Source organism: Mytilus trossulus, chromosome 2, assembly GCF_036588685.1.
Source record: "Mytilus trossulus isolate FHL-02 chromosome 2, PNRI_Mtr1.1.1.hap1, whole genome shotgun sequence".
Classification (NCBI taxonomy): Eukaryota; Metazoa; Mollusca; class Bivalvia; order Mytilida; family Mytilidae; genus Mytilus; species Mytilus trossulus.
In genome coordinates this window covers 17,992,276-18,014,887 of record NC_086374.1, presented here as the reverse complement: position 1 = coordinate 18,014,887, position 22,612 = coordinate 17,992,276, and the positions used below count along the sequence as shown (strand labels likewise).

Sequence of the window (22,612 nt, the reverse complement as noted above, 5' to 3'; positions counted from 1 at the left end):
TATTGCATACAGTATTTAAGAAACAAACTTAACCAGGAAAACTTGAGATTGACCAATGAACCATGAAAAAAAGGTCATGCTCAGGATGACAATTTCCAGACATATTCACCTAATGCTGCCGTTCACTATCCTTATGTTTAGCTTTCTGCGACAAAAATTACAGCCTTAACAAAAATGACTTCAAGGAGAGAAATTACTCCTATGCCAGATTTTTCTTCATTTCTAGTCTGATTGTGGTGTCTCCATCTGGTTAGATCACAGACATAGTAAAGACTATAAATAACGTGTTAAAGCACCTCAACAACTTATACAAATTTAAATCTTATATATACAGTACTTATACACCTTATTGCTAATCGCGGCTGACCCAGCCGCTTGAACTTTTGACGTCATACAACAATCACTTTTCCATTATGGAGTCAAATATTTTGTTTCATGACGTCAAAATTTTACAGGAACCTGGGTGATTTCTAGTAATGGCGGACAAATAGCGATAAGGTGTATTGGAAAATTTATCAAATTATATCTCTTTGCTCAATTTTTACTTTTGTTATAATGTTTATTTATTTTAGACACTAACCATTTGAGGAGGCATAAACTGCAGGATACCTCTTGAATACTGTGGTCCACATTTGATGGCTTCTTCTATAAAGGACACAATGAAACTGATTTGTGGACCCACACTCCTCTCCTGACTTATAGCATTCATCAATCGGAACATATTAACTGAAAAAAAAACTTTGAAGTATAAAGCTGTTCATTCAACATACCAATAAAATAATAGTTGAAAAACTAACATATTACTTTTCCTTGATGGAAGTTTAAATTCTAAAATGAATTTACTTTATTTTATTTGACGACTAAGAAAATAAGTTAACAACTATGATTTATATGAACACTTATAAACCTGCCTATTTTCAATTTTTATTCAAATATCTTTACTTTGTTTTATGCATGCTTCTTTAAAAAAAAAAAAGAGTACAAAACTAAAACTATTCCTTTAGTCAACTAAGGAACAACCTTAATGAAATTGTGAACAATAACATTATTTTTTTTCTACTGAGCAACATGAATGGTGCCACATTTGGAGCAGGATTTGCTTAAACTCCTGGAGAACCTGATATTACCCCTTTTCATTTGGTTTGTGTTGATCAATTCTTTGTTTTCTATGTTGTATGTCTTTTGGTATTTTTTTGCATTGGTATGGACAGTTTATTTTCGACCAAGAGTTTGATTAACCCTCTGTTATCTTTGGCTGTCTTTTGAACATTAAAAACAAATGCAAACATAATTTCAATTGCTGTTAATTTGTTGTACTTACCAAGTGCCTTATTTAAGTGGTCTTTAGCATCAAATGTTGGCGATGTCTCTCCATCTTCTTTGGCTGTCAAGAAATCTAGACGAGGGAACATAAAAAAGATATGTTAAAATTGGATAAGATTTAAGATAGAAAACATATAACAGTTAATTTCCCCCAAAATTTGACTGAAAAGCAGCTTAATTTTACTTCTTAGCTTGACCGCATGGTAGAAAGTTCTAACAAAAAAATGTTGAAAAAAGGTAAACTCTGGAGTTAAAAGTGGGTAACAAGGAATTAGTTTAATTGATAGGATAAAAATAGAAAACCCTGGGTTTTTTTTTTTAAACATTTTATTTATTTTACTGAGGAAATCAGTTTATTTTTAAGTCAGTTAAACATGTTGACTTGTGAGCAGTTAAAATTCTATTGACAATTTTTTATTTTGGAAAACAAAAAACAAAATTTCTTGAAATAATAAAAGATAATATGAAAATATAAACATACTGAAAATAAATCATTACAACTAAAATCAATTGATAAAAGTGATAAAAAAAAGATAAGGACAAATAAAAATTAATTCATAAGAAAGCAAGTAAAGAGAAAGCTATATTTTTTTTAATATCAATTTGGTTGAATCCACAAACATTTCCAAAACTTACATCATTGTCTCTGAAACACACACACACACAATCTCAGGAAAATATGATGAAACACTCAATACACAGCCTCTGCATACAGGCAAATATGTCATTACTTCAACACACAGACTTTACAAAACCTTATCACCAATTTTCCTAAGGTACAGGGTCAAATAATGTCCGTGGAACAAGAAGTGACAATGCTTATAATATTGCATACCAATTACCATTGACTTATCACATGTGGTTAGTTATCCTTAAACTAACATAAACACACACATAAACTTGTAAACTATGTAAAAGTTTCAAAGTTAAAGAACCATGACTGAAGTGGGTCAAATAATCTTCATGGAAATGAGATGTGTTAATCTAATACATCTGCATACCAAATATCATTGAATTATCACTAATGGTTCTCCTTAAACTGACCTAATCACAAACTTAAACATGTATACTAAGCAAAAATTTCAAGGTTAATTGACCATGACTGAGGGGGCAGGACAAAATAATCTTCATGATAAATGAGACGTTCCTGTGCTAATACAACTGCATACCAAATATCATTAACCTACCAGTAGTGCTTCCTGATTAAGTGAGATAATCATAGACTAATACATTTTTGACGCCACCACAGCACTACTCCTAAGTTTCTTTTTCTTTACTTTGTAGAAAGGAGTATATGCTTTACTTTTTGACCACTCAAACATTTATATGTCCAAGTATCAAATGGAAAATTTAAGATGAGAAAAAAAATATTTTCAACAAGCAAATAAATTTTCCTATTTAACTTGTTCGTAAGTCTCTAAGAATCTTATAGGTTAGCTTACACATATGTTGTAAATACTAAGAACAAAAGATATAAAGTGACCAACAATGTTTCATTTCTAGGAAACAACTTTCTTAAAAAAAAAACTTTAATATTTCAAAAGTGAACACTAGCAACTACATATAGTATTCTGTCTGATTTTCATATATAAGATTTATCTTTATTAGATGTGAGCTGCTTCAGATAAAAATCCATCTGATGTGAGTGCAGGTATACATGTACATTTATAAAACATTCATTGATTTTGGAACATTTAAATACGAAATGAATAATTTTGGTCTGTTATGTATGGTTCTTATAGGAACTCAATTTCAAACAGTTAAAGACTTTCTGTAGAGATTTTTTCAACCCAAAATAGGTTACTGTAAATTCAGAAATTATTGCTTGCATTTATTATTGCGATTTTGTCAGTTAAGACTTAAATGCGATTTTAATTTTTACGATTTTGAGAAAAACCCTGTTATTTTAAATTCATATAAAATATTTCAAAATGAGAACTTAAATTATTGCGTTTACATCTTTGTCACATTTTCGCATTGATAAAAACCTCGCAATAGTTTCTAAATTTACAGTAACAGCTGTATTGATACTCATTTGTACAAGGTTTATATTTATCCAAAGCAGCTCATATGTCTGTGCATCAACACTGCAGATATAGTTTAACTTCATGTCAAACATACATCAAAAATACAAAATGTGTTGCAGTATTGGATCAACATGTGAAACATGCAATTTCTTAATATAACTTTTGAATAATAAAAAAAAGGTCACTGGACCACCTAGTTTTCATTTAAAACTATTTGTCAAGTTCTGCCATTGTATTGAACCTCCACCAAACTTTTAACTCTGATACCTTTCCCAAATAAATGAGGAATAATGTTAAAATCTGTTGGGAAAGGATTAGAAATGTTACAAAAAATAAGCTTTCATCAAAACTTTCTTATGTGTTGGTAAAATAATTTACAAAATTTCACAAAGTTCTTCTGGTGTTCCAACTGATTAACTTTCTATTTTGTTTTTACCAGTATTTTATTTTGTAAAAAAAATGGAAACAACAAATTTCATGTGTATGAAGCGCTTTTCTGGATCTACCTTCCTAAAAGAGACATCAAAATAGAATTATCTTTTTAAAACATACAAGGGACTTGACACTAATTCAAGGCTAAAAGCAAGATTTAACTTTAAAAATGTAACATTTCTATAATTTAAAACATATAACTTTCTTGTTTGCTCCCTAATTATTTTTAAACAATTATTTACAGATTTAATCCTGTACTTTTTTTTATTTTCATAGAAGTCAAAGGTATTTATTAAGGCAACAAGATATTTTCATTTGCACAGGTTTTCCTTTGAAATTTCCCAGAAAAGAATTCAAAAATCAAAATAACTGACTAATCAGTCTCTGATGCAAATCAAGGTTATTTTAAGCAAGTTTTAACCATTGAACTACCAGTATACTTGGTATTGAAAATAAGGGAATACTGGACAGCCAAGATTATTTCCTCATGCCATTCATCACAGTTTTAAAAATTTCTTTTATCATTATTAAAAGGAGAAATATGCATCTGATTTGACATACCTTTTCAGAAATTTGTTTAGAAAGTGGAGATTTGCAGACTTATGAAAAATTATTTGGGCAGCACATTCCAGTTAATATAAATAAGGGGCAATAACCCACTCCATACAAAGAGGCCTACCTTGTGTGCTGGACTCTCCTAATACATACAGTTTTAGTTAAACTTCTATATAAGTGACAATTTACTTGAGAACAATAACCGTGATTCTGAATACATCATTCCATCCCTTATCATTTTGCCAATAGGCTGAAAATTCATGTTTGTATAAAATATTTGAGCAATAACATGCTTCTTAAATTCCTTCTTTTAGTGAGTGGTCATTCTGTTGGTAGCTTCAGTTTCTCTGACTAAGCTTGTGGTTGTCCTGATAGAAGATGCATAATTCTAGTTTATCTTCACCATATTTTGTGCCAAATTCAACTTATCTAGACCACAAGTAACTTGTTACTGTTTGTCGGTGTGTACATTTGAAAATTTATCAGAGGAGTCTAGTGTTGGTAAAGGATTTGTTCTGTTGCGTTTTCAAGCATTTTTCAATATAACTGTCATCTTTTTATGTTTTATGTTCACCTACTGGTATATGAATATTACTATGAAAAAACTATTTTTGATCATTTTCTACCAATTGTTGTTTTGAAAGTTATTTAATGTAAAATCAAGATTTTATTATTATCAATAATGAGCTGTATTTATTGGTTAAATCTAAATCATATAAGAAAAAAGACTATTTTATCAGTTATCTATCATTAAAGCTGAATTGATATGCAGTAAAACAAGAAGTCCCTACATTCCCCTATGTACTCACCAAAGTTAAATCCTTCTGCATCTAACGTTAACTCAGGCTCCATTGTCTTACTACGTTTAACTGGACGACATTCTGGTTCTTCCATTTCCTAAAATGTTCATATTTTTTTTTAGAGTTACTACAAACTATATTTCATGCTGTATTTCTTTTTAATTTTATGGTTGAAATGAAAAGCAGTTGTGAATCTTAGGCCAACAGGGCAGATAGAAATTTGGTTTTTCATAAATTTTGATACTTTTAGTTTTCTTTTTTTATTATCAATCAGTTTAGTTTTCTTTTTTTATTGTTATTAATCAATTATACCTCAAAACAGATTTTCAAAAGGGTAAAAATGATTTTTAAACACATTAATACCCTATCAGCTCCATAGTATGCTAGATGACGACTTTGACATGTATAAAAGATGCGTTAGCTTTTTATCCCAAAAATTTGGCACGGTTAGTTATATTTTTTTCTTGTTCAACTTCTTAACTTGTGACTTACATCTAATTCTACTTCCTTTCTTGATCTTTTTCTTCCTCTCCTTAAGTGAGACATTATATCTGAAAATAAGTTTAAAAACAAAAGCTTTAGTACGAAACACTTATGATAGAAATTACACTGAATTGATAAAAAATAATCATAAGTTGTTTGTTTGTTCAGTGATTTTTTTAATTTTTTTAAACACAAAATACTTTTCTTTTCCTTATTTCCTTTTGTCTAGGTGAGAATTAATCATTGTATAAATAGATGTGTTCATCAAACATATTCAGTAATGGACCACCTGTTTTATTATAACTAATAATGTTAAAAAACTGCAGACTAAATAACATTCTTCAAAATGAAATGCTATATTTCCAGATATAAAATTGTGGTTTTTCATTTTAATATACATATATAAATATGCCAATAATATCATCTAATGATTGTGACTGATTTAAAACCCAACCTTTTTCCGCTGTCTTGGCTGTCTGTGCTGATGTTATACACATGACACATAACTTTGCCAGTATATAACCCCTGGGATCTGTCAGGAGATTAGTATGTTGTGATGACTGTAGAAACTTAGGTATGGTATGCAGAATCAGACTTAAGGTCAGAGGTTCTAAATCCATATAAAATATAGCATATACTATACTTAAAGCTTTGTTTAGATCTTCTAAACGACTTCCTTCTAACATACACTAAAATAGAAACATAATTCATTTCAAGTAGTCATTCAAAATAGTATAAACATTTATAAATTAAGATAAAAAATTTGACACAAGAGTCATACTTCTTGTAAATGAGAGATGTACATAAACTGGACTTTTATTACATATACATAAAATGTATTTGTAATGGATGAAGATATATTATATGCCTTTGCTCTAATTCTTTTTTAGAATACATGTACCGGTACTGGTAATTGGTTTATATTGTATACAATCCCTTACCATAACTGCCCTATCACTGAACCAATCTCCACCACAAAGGTTGAGAAGTTGTTCCAGTGTATAAACACTCTGCATATCTATCCACCCTTTACTGAACAGATTCTTGAGACATTTGTCTAGAACTTCACAGGGTAACAGTTTCAGTGGTATGTGTTGATTGGTCTTATCCTTCATGTTAACAGGCAGAATATCATTGACAATTTTCCTCAGGATATTTGACATCAAGTGGGATCTGTAAAATATAAGGTTCAATATACTAAACACTGCTTCATCAATTCCTAATCATTTAAATGTGAATCTAAATACCATAAATTCAAAAATTATTGCAAAGTTTTTATTATTGCCAAAAAATCAACTGGGTTATAATTGCAATAATTAAAACTCGCATTTGAATTTTTTTTTATATGAATTAAACTGGATTTTTCTCAATTTCGCCAAAAAATAATATCATATGTTAGTCTAAAATGACAAAATCACAATAATAAATGCATGCAACAGTTTCTGAATTTACAGTATGGACTTTAACAAAACCTCTTCATAATTGTTTTCTACAATCTGACAACTGTGTATTACTGTTTGTATCTATTGTGAAATAAATTGGAAGTATTGTATCGCCAGTATCAGACTAATTTATATATAAGGTCACAACAAAAAGTTGTAGAGTATATAGAGACAGACACTGACAGAAACAGCAAAAACAAGAATGTGTCCATAGTACAAGGATGCCCACTCACACTATCATTTTCTGTGTTTAGTGGACCGTGAAATTGGGCTGAAAACTCTTATTTGAAATTAGACAGATCATATCACAGGGAACATGTATACTAAGTTTCAAGTTGATTGGAATTTAACTTCATCAAAAACTACCTTGACCAATTGGCATTAAAATTAGAAATTTCATATCATAGGGCACATGTGTACTGAGTTTCAGTTGATTGGTCTTCAACTTCAACTTCATCAAAAACTACCTTGACCAAAAACTTTAACCTGAAGCGGGACGAACAGACAGAAGGACAGATGGAAGGACAAATGGACGCACAGACCAGAAAACCTAATGCCCCTCTTCTATTGTAGGTGGGGCATAAAATTTTTATCAAACAGTAAATGTTTTTAAATAAGATAGAATATATAGCAATTATTGGGTAACAAACATAACTGATCAAAATCATAGGTTTGTGTCCACTGAAAGCATTCAGCCATCTCTAGCTATTACTTCTGGCATGTTACTTTATGGTTGGTGTCCAGCTCAGGTAAATCACTCTTATGTTAAAACCCAAATTCATCCAAACTTACACTGATTCTTCCACAGGACATGAAGTTGTTTACTTGTTATTTTTATAATTATATAATAGTTCTTTAAATAAAAGGAATACCTTATCAGATCAAATTTTATAAGACCTTAACACTTATAAATAGGAGGTGTACAGCTACACACTAAATAAAGTATAGGAAATATTGTCAGTATCATCTAATGTTAACTGTAAAATGTGTAGAGTTTTCTGAGTTTGTGGTACCCAACAGACAAACATAACAAAACCAAAATGTCTCAACTTATAAGAGGGAGAGTGATTATAAACTTAACTCCCCTCAGCAAGGTTTGATCTTTAAAATCATTCAATAATTAGATACACAATATAATTATCATTAAAACCAACTTCACCCTCTGCAAGATTTGATCTTCACAGTCATTTCTGATTGAATTACAATATATCTTTCATTAAAACTAACTTTCCCCTCAGCAAGATTTAATCTCCAAAATCATTTCTGATTGTGATCCAATATACCTTTCAATAAAATGATTTTCGCCCTCTGTAGGATTGATATTCTGTAAGAATTGGAGCATCTTTAATGGCTTCTCTCTAGACTCCTCCCCTACTGTATTCATATAACTACATAACCATGTTGACATGATGATAGGGAGGCATAGCATTTTACTTTTACTTCTGTTAACCATTGTCTGAAAATATATAAGATATATACTTATGTTGCTTTAACTAAATTTAAGACATCTTTTAATGAAAAATATACCAAAATATAACACAGTTCCATAACGTTCCAACTGTTACACATCTTTTATCTGCCAAAATGGCAAAAACAAGAAAAAAACATTTCATTAACTATCTAATTAATATTCAACAAGAAATGTAGGCATTAGTTCACTAACAATATTGTTTTCAATTCCAAAGGACTCTTGTAAAAAAAGTTTATGGCCACTCTTCCAAAACCTTGTTGATATCAGCTTTTGATATAAAATTAATAAAACTTTGCAAATAAATGAAAACAAAAGTTTATAAATTTCATATGCCTGAAGCAATGTTCAATATAAATAACTTTCAAAGAAACATTATCCATGTTAAAATAATAGATCTGCCCTGATTTTTAAACTTACTCATGCACTTGCTGGTAGAAAGCTATGATATAAGTTTCATCATATATCTGGCTAAAATTGTACACTAGAGAGCACTTACAATGCAATTTTCAAATGATTTTCATTTCCAAGGAGCATAACTCCCTATACAGTTAGCAAAGGAGTAGGTTCCGTAAGACCCCTTTTTGGCCCCAAAATATAGCAGTTTTACAAAATTGTGAAAATGTAATCTTCAAATTATCTATTGGAAAGAAGAATGCTTTTGCTACATGAATATGGGCTGTTTTTTACCATACAATACACTTATATCACATACTAGCATCATTAAGTCATGCTAAATTACTGAAATCTTCACAATTTTAGCATTTTATTTAAATTTTAGATGGTTTCCGTCTTAAGCGAAAGTGGCTGCATTCGTGTTCATTCATAATATTTAAATGCAAGTTGTATTTGATGATAATACATAATATATACAAAGGTTGTGAATGAACACGGATGTGGCCACTTTCATTTTTGACAAAAACCATCTGAAAAGTGGCATTTTTTGGCATATTTGACAGATTTTTTATATCTAAGCTTGAATCAGAGAGTTTTTAATGACTAAATCAGTTAAAATCTTTCGCATAAACTAATCGAATCATTTGAAATAGACACTTAGGTGTTTAAAAAGTGTCTGAATTCTTCCGTCAGATGAACTTGAAATTTCAGGCCAAAATCTGCCCTTACTGGATCTACTCCTTTCGAAACTGTTTAAGACATTGCTGATGTAAAGCTTTGATATTTATTTAAATTTCATAACATTCTGGAAAGAATTGTTCAATTGTGAGAGCGCTTTCAAAACTGAACATAGTTAGGTCAATATTTGGTCAAGAATATTACTAAGACTTTTGTTTTTTGATAAAAAAATGTTTCAAGTTGATTAAAAAAACCAATAAGAAGGTGAAATTGAACTATTTTTGCACAGTTTTTCTTATTAATAGTTAAAAGCTTCACCCACATAGGGCAAAAGCAGTTATTTTGGTGAAAATTGGCTTAATAATCTAGATTTCAATCAAATATAGCCTAATAAACAAGTCAGATATATAAAATGTTATACTAATATTATGTTAAAAGATCTATTTTGTTGGCACTTGTGCTATATATTTCCAGTCCAAAAAATTATGGAAATTAAACAGTTTTTATTGAACTTTTGGAAAAACCAATATTTGTGTAATACATTTAGTATTTGATATCATGAAAAGAACCCTTATACGTTATCTAATAATAAAAAATAATACATGTTTTAAATCTATTCATTGTTTTAGATATGATCAAATGTGATATAAGTCAATAAACTCTAGTTTGAAATATATGTTAGAAATAGGAGTCATTAAAGAGCTTATCAAACCTACTCCTTAGGTTTAATAATATGTGGGGTTAGGGTATTAATTTGCCTCAAAAAAAGTATAACAAAATAAAGATTATTGATATGTATATATAATACGTATAAAAATTATAAAAATTGCGTTTTTTATCCAACGCAATCATAGGTTTGAACATAGTTTTCAATTTAGACTTGTTTATATTTTTTTGTTTGGGCTTTGTATCATATTTTCCCTACGGTTTATATGATCCGTTCATCCTATATTGACTCTTTAAATTCAAGAGTTTATCTAAAAATGAGGGTACTTTTTCTCAAAATGAGGATACTCTTTATATGGCCTTCCAAATACCGTTTCGATCCCTAACATCACTGAAGAGACATTTATTGTCGAAATCCGGATCTGGTGTACTAAAATATATTGACACCATATGTTTGTGGCATAACATCGTGGCCACAAGTTTAAATTTTTTTTCTGTTTAGTATTAAATTTATTTTAAGATCCATTTTGTTACATCTTGTGATCATTTTTATTTGGCAATCGCCAATGGCAGTCAGCAGGGTTAAAGAACATCAGTTGTTCGACCTGTTAGTCAAATGCGTTTTGTTTAAATATACTTTTTCACTTTTTTGGTCTTTTGGAAAATGTTGTTTGTGCTATATAATTTACTCTCAAAATGCGTTTGTTTTAAACATCGCAGACTCTAATGTAACTACACTACAGTTGTTAAATCTGAAACATTGAGAAATTTAGACCGTTCAGTGCTGTTTATTTAGAAATAAGACCGTTCAATGCTGTTTATTTGGAATTCTTATTGACGCAATCTTTCTTGTAACATCATAATTATCGACACTGTTAAAGCTTAGAATTGTGCTAGTTCATATCGCATATTATTATTTTTATTTAAAACATTTATTTGAACTCTCTGATGTAATTAGTCATATAACCTATTTCATATTCAACATATTTTTGCAATGATGCAAGCGTCTTTTGCCTTTTTTATTGTATAAATTTCAAGATTTAGTAAAAGTTTAATCTAAGAAGACTTAAAGATGATTCATTTAACATCAGAATCTGACTGACGAAGGATATCTGTTATCCGAAATATTTATAAATAATTACATTTATAGTTCCTTTTTGTGTTATTGGTGTTGTTATGTACACTTTTTAGGCGTTTATATATATATATATATATATATGTTCAAAATTTGTCAATAATCAAATTGAAAAGATTTTGATGTTGATTGATATTTTCAATTTGATTTCTTTTCATATATATATATGAGTGTATAATTGTCTCCAACACCTGGTGATTATTAAAATATACATCAGTCACAGTAGGTCAAAGTTATTTTACAATAAATGAAAAATACACTTTATATAGAAATATCTGTTATAGATAACAATGTAATGATACGAAATGGACTTTAACTGTTTGATCTGATCTATTTAATGACATAATCTACTATCAATAATTAAATGCTTATACCACAAAATCTGACGAGCTGCATATTTATGTATTTTTATCAAATCTTCAGGTTGTCACAGGGAGAAAGCCATACCATATGTACTTTTATTATATTACATAGTACATAGTAAATTCCAGTTATGTTCTGTTGTAAAAAAAATTGTGTTCAAGTTTTGCATATTCAATTATTTAACAAGAGTATCACATAGTTTCACTACAAACTTCATTTGTAACAGTTGTCAAATTTTTCTAAAATTACATTTTGTTTCTATGTTAGACACTATCTAATAAAAATAAATTAAACAAAATAGTGCAATATGCTTAGCATATTAGACCAACAGTCTACATCTTGATAATGATACAAGAAAAACAATTCAAGAACCAGTTTTGGGAGGAGGAAAAATTGTATTTTATATTTTCTTGGATATTTGATTTCGTGGTTTTCAGCCGTAAAAAACTTTGTGGTTCACCTATAATTATTAATTATTAGAAATCCATAATCAAAGCCTGAAAGGCTGTAAAAGCAATTGCTGTCATGTTTATGTTTTGGGGACTTTTTTTCCATCCACATATATTTAAGAATTAAACATGACAGGAGTGTTGTCTAGTGAGAATTAAGAAGGTTTTAACTTTATATCAATTAAAGACTTTAGCAGAAAGCCATTTTTAATATGTTTTATATTTCACAAGGAGACAACACGTTTACCAGGCTAAAGTTGGGTTCAGATATACATGTGCTGAAACATATAACTCCAAGAGAAATTATTATGGATTATCCCCTAGTAGTGTTTGTAACTGGGGCAATAATTTCCTTTATTGATTTAATTTTCATAATTAATTTAAATTTAACACTTCAGTTAAAACATTTCAACTTTCCAGACGCAAATGTTGAAAAACGGAAAAGAAACAAAATATTTTACAAGACATAAACATGTAAAAAATAAATATATATATTTCAGCTGACTAAAAATATTTTCATAATGTTACTTTGTCATCATTTCTTAAAAACTAAGTCCCAAACGTTATTGCTCAGTTGATATGTGTCATCCTCACGGTACGAGATAACTATAATTCTCATGCAATCCCGAAAAGAGAGGCCATCACAGACAAACATGACATTAAATCGTCATTATACGAACAAGAACAAACAGCTCTAAGTTGCTTTGATATCTATCCAATTTTCAGGAAACATTGTGAAAATGATCTTCAATATTTCGAAAACATGTGAAATAAAATTGCAAACACGGTGGACCGTCGAGGGTCAACAAACGTAGTAGACTCGTCCATTGGAAAGACGAGGATAATGGTTTCATCATTTGTCATGCATACCCAGTTTTGAATATGATATCCAAAAAGGATGTACTTTTTTTAATCTATGAAACTAGAAAATTCCAAATTGTAAATATCTCTTCATCTGGACTTGGCATCTATCACGTTTGGACGGGTCCATTTCATTAGTAAAGTGATCGATAAATCTTACGGAGTTATGACAAAAAAGGAAAACAAACTTATTGTTATGTGTTTTTAACAAGGGTTTCGTTCCTCCAAATTATTTGCGCAAACAAATCAACAAATACGTCAGTTAACTTTGTCTATTTTTAGATTACAGGTAATCATTTGAGATCATTTGACACTACGTATAACCTGATAACCTGTGTAGTGATTTTGATTTTACGATAAATTTATGAATGAACGACAATTTTATGAATGAACAAGAGCACCTGACCTCTTTCTTAAAAAAACACCAATTAAACATATAAAACCGTATATTATAAAAGATAATTCAGTCAAATTTTAAATACTAAATCAACAACTGAAATGATTCCATAATTTGTTGAAACATCGTACGAACGGAAAACGGAATCGCAGGTATAAAAATGCATTTTTTTCACTCGGACGTCTATATTTTTTGATAGTCAAACGGTTGTCCCCCTAAATACAAAAATACATCTACAAGAACGTATGCTGAAACTTCTTAAATCCACTAACGTTTTTCAAAAGTTTCAAGCTATGTATTGCATTAGAAAACTTACATAGGTGTTTAAGAATGACAGACCAGGAGCCTGTTTAACAAAATACTATGGCTTGATCTGGGCGGAGTCTCTGATCTGGGTCACAAATATGGCCATACGCGACGGCATGAAAGCAATTGCTTTAAAAAAAAACGTGTACATGTACAATGTATACTAGTGTACAACGAAAAATGTGTCCACAGTACTTCCAAATGTCAGATCAAATAAATTAGTCAGCATACATTTTTTAAAGCTGATTTTAAGGGAGTAAATATTTTTTTTATAGCAAATGACAGTAATACATATTAGTTCACATTGGCCATTTGGTACAGTGAGACTAAATATAAAAAAGAAGATGTGGTATGATTGCCAATGAGACAACTATCCACAAAAGACCAAAATGACACAAACATTAACAATTATAGGTCACTGTACGGCCTTCAAATTAAAGTCAAAATGAACTGATCATCTGACATCGATAAAGTTGTTGATAATTATGATGATCATTAACTATTTTGATAAGATTGTGAATCAAACAGTTGTGTTGTGTATAACATTTACAGATATTCAAAACATAATGTACAGTCGACACTTTGAATGAAATAAAATGTCAAATTCTCAAACAGCAAAAATCTGTGGATTATGTGATTAAAATAGGAACATATGCTGGAAATGTTTTCAATGTGACAAATTTATTTGTGAAGACTGTAAAGGCATCCATTCTAAAGTCAATCTTGGAAAAGATCATGACTTAACCAGGATAAGGGAACCAATTGAACTAGATGAGCCATTAGGACTAAAATCTATTGTCTGTAATAGACATAGAAACAAAATGTGCGATGTTTTTTGTAGAACATGCGAGGAACTGATCTGTACCTCATGTTTATCAAAATATCATAGAAATCATACTCTGCCCTCTGTTGATGATATTCATCAGGAATTCAAGATAGAACTTACAAAGTTTGAAACCCATATTGATATGGATATTCTAAGCAAATTTGAAAAAGATGAAGAAATATTAAACAAATTTAATTTCATTCATCGTCAAAAATATGAAGAAGCACAGAGAAATATAAAAGAAAGAGAGAACTTTTTCATTGGAGAGGTGAAAAAACATACTCAAATGTTACTTAATGAATCAGATGAAAAATGGGAGTTAATAAGCTCTGACATTTCTGCACAAAAATCCAAAATATCTGAAATCAAAAGTGATCTTTCATATTGTAAAATGGATATTAATGAAAGCAAAGATTCTAGAGATATAGAAAAAATGCTAACAGATATCAAAAGACTAGAAAAAAGTTTGTCTGAAATAAGTCAGATAGAAATAGATTACATTCAACAATCACCTCAATTTTCAGAAGGAGTTTTCATACAAAATAGGCTTCTTCAAATGATAGGTAAATTAGAAATAGTATTTATTCCTGACCCAGAGTTTAAACCTAAGCTAACAATCTTAAAATCATTTACAACCAATTTTGGTGACATTCAGAAAATCCTGCAATCTGAAAATAATACTTTCTGGATAAGCAGTCCCAAAAATGCAACTAAACTAGAAATAACAATGGAAAAGACCAAAACATTGAATACAATAAATCTGAAAGAAAAAGATGACATGACTATCTTAAAATCAGGAGAGCAACTTTGCACTATGAAAAACTATTGTAAAATCCTTAGTGTTAATCCAGATGGACAGGTGAAAACTTTCAAGGATTTGTCTCCTCAGAAACCTATAGCTCTTCATACGACTGCAGACAACAGTCTACTGATAGGTGTTATTAACAAAGACTTGTGGAAGAATCTAAATAAAGATACTAAAAGTAAACAAATTATTATCAAACTAAGTGCAAACGGAGAAGAATTAAATCAATTTGAATATAAGAGTTTCACTCTGAAAAAATCAGATGGGACAAACAAATTAGACATATTTGACTTTACTTGGCGAATAACTACAAATTCCAATGAAGACATTTGTATAGTAGATTTGAGTACTAGTTCGGTAAAGGGAAGAATAGTGACTCTAGACAAAGATGGAAATCTGAAATGGGTTTATGACGGACATCCATCGAGCATACTTAGAGAAAATTTCTTCCTTCCTGGAGATATAGCAACAACATATCTTGGAAACATCATTGTGTGCGATACAAGAAATAGTGCCATTCATCTTCTTAATGCTCAAGGCTCTATAATAGCTTATAAAGATAGATCAGACCTTGACATTTATTATCCATTAAGCCTTTGCTTTACAGACAGTAAAAATCTATTAATAGGTTGCTGTCGAACTTCTGAAGACCAGAACAAAGCAATAATTCATTGTGTCAAACTCAGAGGATTATGAAATGATTTCACATATTTCCTTATGTATATTTATTCATTAAAAAGTGTATTTCTTGGTTTCAAAATATTTTTACAGGCTTTCCAAATACTATTTGCTAATTGTCTGCTAGGTGATTCTCTATAGCTACTGAATATAAAGTATTGGGAGGTAAAGGGAACAGCTTGTTTTCTCTGAGTCTTTGATTTCATCACTTTTGGTATTCAAAAGGATGATAATAAATCTCCCATCTTTAAACTGGATACATCAACTTCACAAAAAATTTATTTCTTGCAACCATTCTTTTTACAATAAAAGATGGCCTTCAGAAATATAGTGAATTGAAGAGGTCAATTCAAGGAATGGTAACGATGAGGTATGGATTCTTTAAAAAGTCATAAGATCTACCGCCTATTCTTTTATCATACTCTTTATTTTGTAAAAATATCGAAATTTTAGATTTATTTATGTGTTACTTTATAATTCACCATGCTCAATTGAAAGATTGTGGACATTGTCTTATAAAACAGAGCTTTTTCAGGAGGTTCATGCATACAAATTTCTTGTTTGAGAGCATAGACAATCTTATTTTTGATGAGAATTGTACAGATTCTAATGTCTTAACGCATGACTATTAGCCTCAAGTGCAAAACAAAGGATTTTGACCAACAACAGGGTCAAACCAATAGCATGAAAATTTACAAAGGTTGAACTCTTACATTGTGCCTGCTATTGCTGCTATCAATGTAAAAGCTTAGTATTGACTGTGAAAAAAAAACCAGTTAAAATATAAGGAGATATGAAATGGTATGATTGCCTTTGAGTCAGGTCATCTAAACAAATTTAACACAAGATTGTATTGACGTGTTAAAAAAAATGCAAAAATTTTGATTTATCTGTAAAATACAAGAGATGCTGATACCACGATGTTTTCATTAAATTGATTTATAGTGAATTCTTCAGGGGAAAATAAAACAAAAATTTCATATATGGTAATGATCATATTTATATGAATGAAAGTATAGGAAATCAGTAAACAGGAAATTGATTTGCAGTGGCTGTGATACAAGTTTGAGAGAACTCATAATGCAGCTATACTTATGACATGTATTTTCCAAGAAACATGTTAACTGAGCACTTACAAAAATTGAGACAGAAGAATAAAATAGTAAGCCTACCTTTACATTGTCAGGAGATAAGGCACCATGTTCCCATGCAAACAGAATTTCTTGTGCCACAAATGGCATGTTGGTACACATTTCTTGCCACCTGGTCATACTGCAACATAAACACATTTCAAATAACACTAACTAAAACATGTTCAAAAGAAGCATTTTTAACAAAATTTCAAACAATGACATGTTAAAACTACAAAATGTTCACATTGAATTTTCAATAATTTTTTTAAATCCTATTAAGGAGGCTTGCGGGTCCACAAATTTCAGCGAAAAATTAAACATTTGTTTTTTCGTTTTTATTAATTTTATTTTTGACACTATTAGTTACTACTTGATGATATAATATAAAAAATCAACCAAAAAAATCGATTCTGTTTGACCCCAGATGACTTTCGAAATGGTGTTATCATTGAAAAAGCACCTAATTATCTCCCTTTGGTGCAAAAATGCAAATTTTTTGCATTAAATTTGAAATATCTTTTTTAACTCAACAGTGACCTATATTTTTTATTATTGTTTTTAAATAAGCTGTACATAAACTAAATAATTGTAAACTTTAAGCGATTTCTGTAATTCAGTTCTTTTTTTATTTCGATATTACCTCTATTTCTCCTATAAGTTCAACATTAACAAAAATGTATGCTTCTTTTGGAGGCAGATTGTGACCCCATTTTTTTATTTCATTTTTCTATTAAGTTTATGATTAAGTTCATTTATAAAATAATACAGGGAAATCCTATATTAAAAAAAAAATGATTTATACCTGCTAGCCCCCTGAAAGCAAGCAAATGCCTTTGACAGATGATTTCTTTTAATGTGCTTTTCCTGTAGGCTTTGGAAGGGGGACCAAGACTTTAAGAGACATACAGACCAAAGGAATAAACTTATCAAAATCAATGAAATGCTTCCAACTAGAAATAAGAGTAACAGAAGCCAACACACTTGTAATGTGAACTTACATGTAATTCAGTTCATGTGCTTTTAGCAGATTACCAAGTAACTGGTCCACTTTATTTTGTTCTGTAGGTGTGTGGTTATCTATACACTTATATTTACTATCCTCAGGTAAACACTGTGTGGCCCACTGATAGAAAAATGTGTCAAAGAAATCAGGGGCTGTAGTTACTATCTGAAAGAAAAATCATAACTCGTTTAAAACACCTACTTTTAAAAATAAGATTCCATACTTAATATAATATTGCCTAGTTAGTTTAAATATTCAAAGTGCTGGATAGCACCTGTGGAAAGATTGGAAGAGTAGTTTGAATTATTATTGAATATTAAAGGTATGGTGGGGAAAAAAGAACATTAATAATTAGACAGTATTGCTGAAAATTGCATAAACAGCAGGGTTCTAGCAGGAATAAAAATGCTTTTCCAATTTACAATTATGTAACATGATGTTGATAAGTAATGTGGTCAATTTGATTGACTGTTTAGGAGGTGGGGAATTGTATTTTAAGGTCCACCTTGTCCCTGATTGTTTGGTAAAGTCAGTTGTCAAGCATTCTAGTATTGTATCAATACTCAATTACCTAATCAAAATGCTTAAAAAAAGCCTGCACATCAACACACCTTAATTACGTAGTATTACATTCTTGAATGAACTGCTCCAAAAATATACCCATTTTCACAGTTTATATGAGTATTATGTGCACATACATGAGAACTATAGGGAACTATATTTCAGTGTGAATACATGCAGTAATAGTAGCTAACCTGTCGTGTTGTTTAGGAGGCCAGTGCCTAAGGAAAGATTTAGAACAAGTTCCAATCTTTCCAAAAACTAATTTAAAGCTAAAAATCCTAAGAACACATAAAAAGACAATAAAAAGCAGATACATATTTTAAGGGAGAAAAACCAAAGGAAGAAACAAAACTAGAATAAATCAGGAATGTGTTGATGGGACACAGACGGACACAGACAATAACCCTGCTTGCATATCATACAAAATTATGAAGGGACATAACTGAAGAATGGTAAAAATGACACTACCCAAATTTGAATAAATTTCATAACATTTGGTCATGGCTAACTTAAGTTTAGTGAACTGAAACAGAAAAAATCAGCAATTATTCCATTTGTAAAGAAATATAACTCTAGAACTGTTCAAGTGACTGAACCAAAATTCATACTTGATCTGTATTTTGTGGTAATAAGCATTTTATCTAAGTTTCATAAAATTTAATTGAAGCAAATTAAAGTTAGAGAACGGAAACCAACTTTGGGACATACGTACCGATGGACAAGGGTAAATCTGAATGCCCCTTCACTATGGCAGGGGCATAAAAAGTGGATAATTTTAAAGCTTCTTTTAACCTTCCTTTCAAAGTATGTATAAAATATTAATTCAACTGAATTAATATTTCAAGATTCAACATACTTAATATTGAAAAAAATGTTTCTCTCATGATGACAGCATTAGGAACTCAAAAAACAAAATAATAAGAGGTGCTTTTTCTTTTGTAATTTTTTTGTGGATTTCTAAAAGTAAGCAAAATATTTTTAGACAGACTGTATATGTGCCTTAAATTGTAATATGATATTCTGTTTAAGTTTGACTTACTTCTGATCCATATAATTGTGTGATATGACATAACATCAGGAAAGAGATATCAAACAGCAATGCCCTGTTCTGAGCTGCTTTAGAACTCTCCCCTTGGGTTTGTTGTACTTGTTTAGCATACTCATTTATCCTATAGCATTGTAAAAATCAAATAAAATAACATGTTAGACATTTGTACATTCAAAGTGATAGTCTAGCCATATCATTTGGCAAATATTGGATTCAATGCAAAACAAAAATACTTTTTCTTTTGATATTTTGAAACAGTTTATCTCCCTTTACAGTGGTGTGACAGTAAATGTATGAGTGGTAGTCTTTTTAGCCAGCATATGATTTAATAATTTAATGTAAGAATACAGATTTATCTAGGATTAATGGTATTTACAATTCAAATTTACTAGTAGCTCTGAAAGAAACAATACTAACTTGACAAGTTTGACAGCAAAATTCTGTAATGTTCCGTTTGCAGCAGCAGCAGCTATGATGAGATCAAAACTTTTCCCCGATAACATGTGACACAATACACTGATTAAAGCTTCTTGGTTCTTAGAACAGTCAGCATCTAATGTCTGCAATTATATATTACTAGATATAACCAACACTATCAGTACAAGGTCACTTGTAATCTGTGGAGATGTGTTCTTATCTGATAGAGGCTAACAATTGTTTACTTTTATTTGTTAGAAATAAAGAGTATATCACATAATTGTTAATCTAAACAAAAAAAAATAGAATGCTTTCAGGGTTTTCATAATAACATTGCATATTTTTTGTTTGTTTATAAGACATATTTGGTTTCTCTCTATTATTTGATTTGTTGGAACTACATGTAAAATAAATTTGTTGATTGATTGAGGTCTTACACAGGAAAAATGGACTCTGCTGTATGAAACCTTATAGTGGTATATAAGAACCTATTGTGACCTTAAATACAACAGAACCCTTTTATACCTTTCCCTATCACCTAGTTGGGATGTACAACTACAAAAAAAGAAGAACAAACATGCGATAATTTATATGTCATTTGCAAATTTTAGAGTGCCTTTTAGCCAGTCTTAGGGAAACTATTTAGAAAAAAGCTGGGCAAGGATTAACTAGTCAAGTATCTGCCAAGATGGTTATTAACAAAACATTCAAAAAGGTTACTTTCCAAGCTTCAATTGAGGAAGGAAAACAGTAGATCAACCAGATTGCAGAAGTATCAACTTTCACATGGCTCTTTGGTTGAATCAGTAAGAAAAACACCAAGTTGCAAATACATGGTCAAAACAAAATGACACTCATTTGAAATGAAAAGTACATCATTAAAGTTAATACAAAATCCACTTTTAGTTTAGCAGCGCAAGGCACAAGCTAAAATAATGCATGCAAAACTATCTTTGTAAAAGCCTAATATCAATTATTTTGCAAGAGAAACGGTGGATATTTCATATTTGTGAATTCCTTACTAATGAGAGAAAAAATAGTGTCTTGAAAAAGTGAAAGAATGAAGGTACATGTATATACTTATATGAAATCGTTCTTTATATAAAATGCTCAAGCAATGATTGAATTTTCTTTATTGGTCAATATATATCACAGAAAGGCAAATAATTGCCATTTCATAATTGTATAACTTGATGATAATCAATTTTAATTGTGGAAAGAAATTCCATAGAAAACACATATTTTATAGTAATCCTAATATCTTGTTAAAAATACAAAAGATTCAAATGAATACATCAATTTACTGTATTTTTGCATTATTAAGCTGGTGAATTTAATTATTGTAGAACAGAATTGGTAGATTTAACCACTTATGCCTTTTACATGTGCAATATAATTCTTATTCAATGTAAATTTGTACAATTTTGATATTGCTAATAGATTTTGATAGAAACATGCATATTCCTAAATTGTCCCAGTGACGATAATTTGTTACATGGATGCAATATTTGAAGGCAACAAACCAAACAACATTAACATCTATAATGACAAACAAAAGAGGTCCAACCACATCTGGTTAAAAGCTCACTATTCCAATTTTATACATAATACTCCAATATTTTAAGAAATTTTTATTCAACATAAAATTATAAAATTTCATGAAACAATGATTATTTATCTTTTTCTTAAAATAAATATAAATCTAAGCCACTTTAGGAGAGTATAAAACCATTAAGAAAATACTTTTACATCTTTTTTTTGTAAATAGGTGGGAAATTCCTATTACATGCTTCACAAATAACTTATACAAAAGATATGTGACCCTCTTGTTTGTCATAAAACTAAACAAAACTACTAAAGATTACTACCACTACGACATACATTTGCACTGGAGCTGTTCAGAGCAGAGACATTTGTATGCAGAGTCTGAAAGTAAAATAAATCACAACCATAAGAAGCTGAAATGTTATTGGAGTCTTCTTGATAATAAAGAGAAAACAGATAAAGGGAGGACTGTTTAAGCTGTCTAGAGAAATTTTTCAAATTGCATGCGCTTAGTTTGTTTTAACAATAAATGTTTTCCTCTGCCTTTTCTGATTAATTGTTCAATTGATTGTTGGTGTTAATGCCACTTTTAGAACTATGCCATATCATGGCTGATAATTTGAGAGAACCACAAACGTTTGTCAACCTTTGACAAGAAGACTGACAATTTATTCCATTACAATTAGATTCAAGAGCTTGTTGGAAGATGTAACCTCAGTTTTACAGGCTAGTGATCATTGCAGATGAATTACTTAGACCTCTTTGGGTTTTTCCCCCCAATAATTCATGCATTCTAGTATTGAAGTGATATA

At 30.0% G+C, this 22,612-nt stretch overlaps 1 protein-coding gene across 5 annotated transcripts in view; it reads right to left on the bottom strand.

The window, feature by feature from the left end:
- Positions 1–22,612, bottom strand: part of LOC134706646 (mediator of RNA polymerase II transcription subunit 24-like) — a 35,386-nt gene that overhangs the window by 1,117 nt on the left and 11,657 nt on the right. For 3 of the 5 annotated variants that reach the window (XM_063565764.1, XM_063565765.1, XM_063565766.1), the window contains exons 12-24: positions 22,137–22,181; positions 20,256–20,398; positions 19,830–19,959; positions 18,222–18,391; positions 17,263–17,362; positions 8,346–8,518; positions 6,562–6,793; positions 6,075–6,309; positions 5,630–5,688; positions 5,147–5,234; positions 4,462–4,479; positions 1,322–1,396; positions 581–726 (exon numbers count right to left, since the gene is read on the bottom strand). In XM_063565764.1, the coding sequence (XP_063421834.1) occupies positions 581–726; positions 1,322–1,396; positions 4,462–4,479; positions 5,147–5,234; positions 5,630–5,688; positions 6,075–6,309; positions 6,562–6,793; positions 8,346–8,518; positions 17,263–17,362; positions 18,222–18,391; positions 19,830–19,959; positions 20,256–20,398; positions 22,137–22,181 (1,614 nt within the window). The remainder of the gene's footprint in view (positions 1–580; positions 727–1,321; positions 1,397–4,461; positions 4,480–5,146; positions 5,235–5,629; positions 5,689–6,074; positions 6,310–6,561; positions 6,794–8,345; positions 8,519–17,262; positions 17,363–18,221; positions 18,392–19,829; positions 19,960–20,255; positions 20,399–22,136; positions 22,182–22,612) is intronic. The other 2 variants (XM_063565767.1, XM_063565768.1) reach the window with 2 other exon arrangements.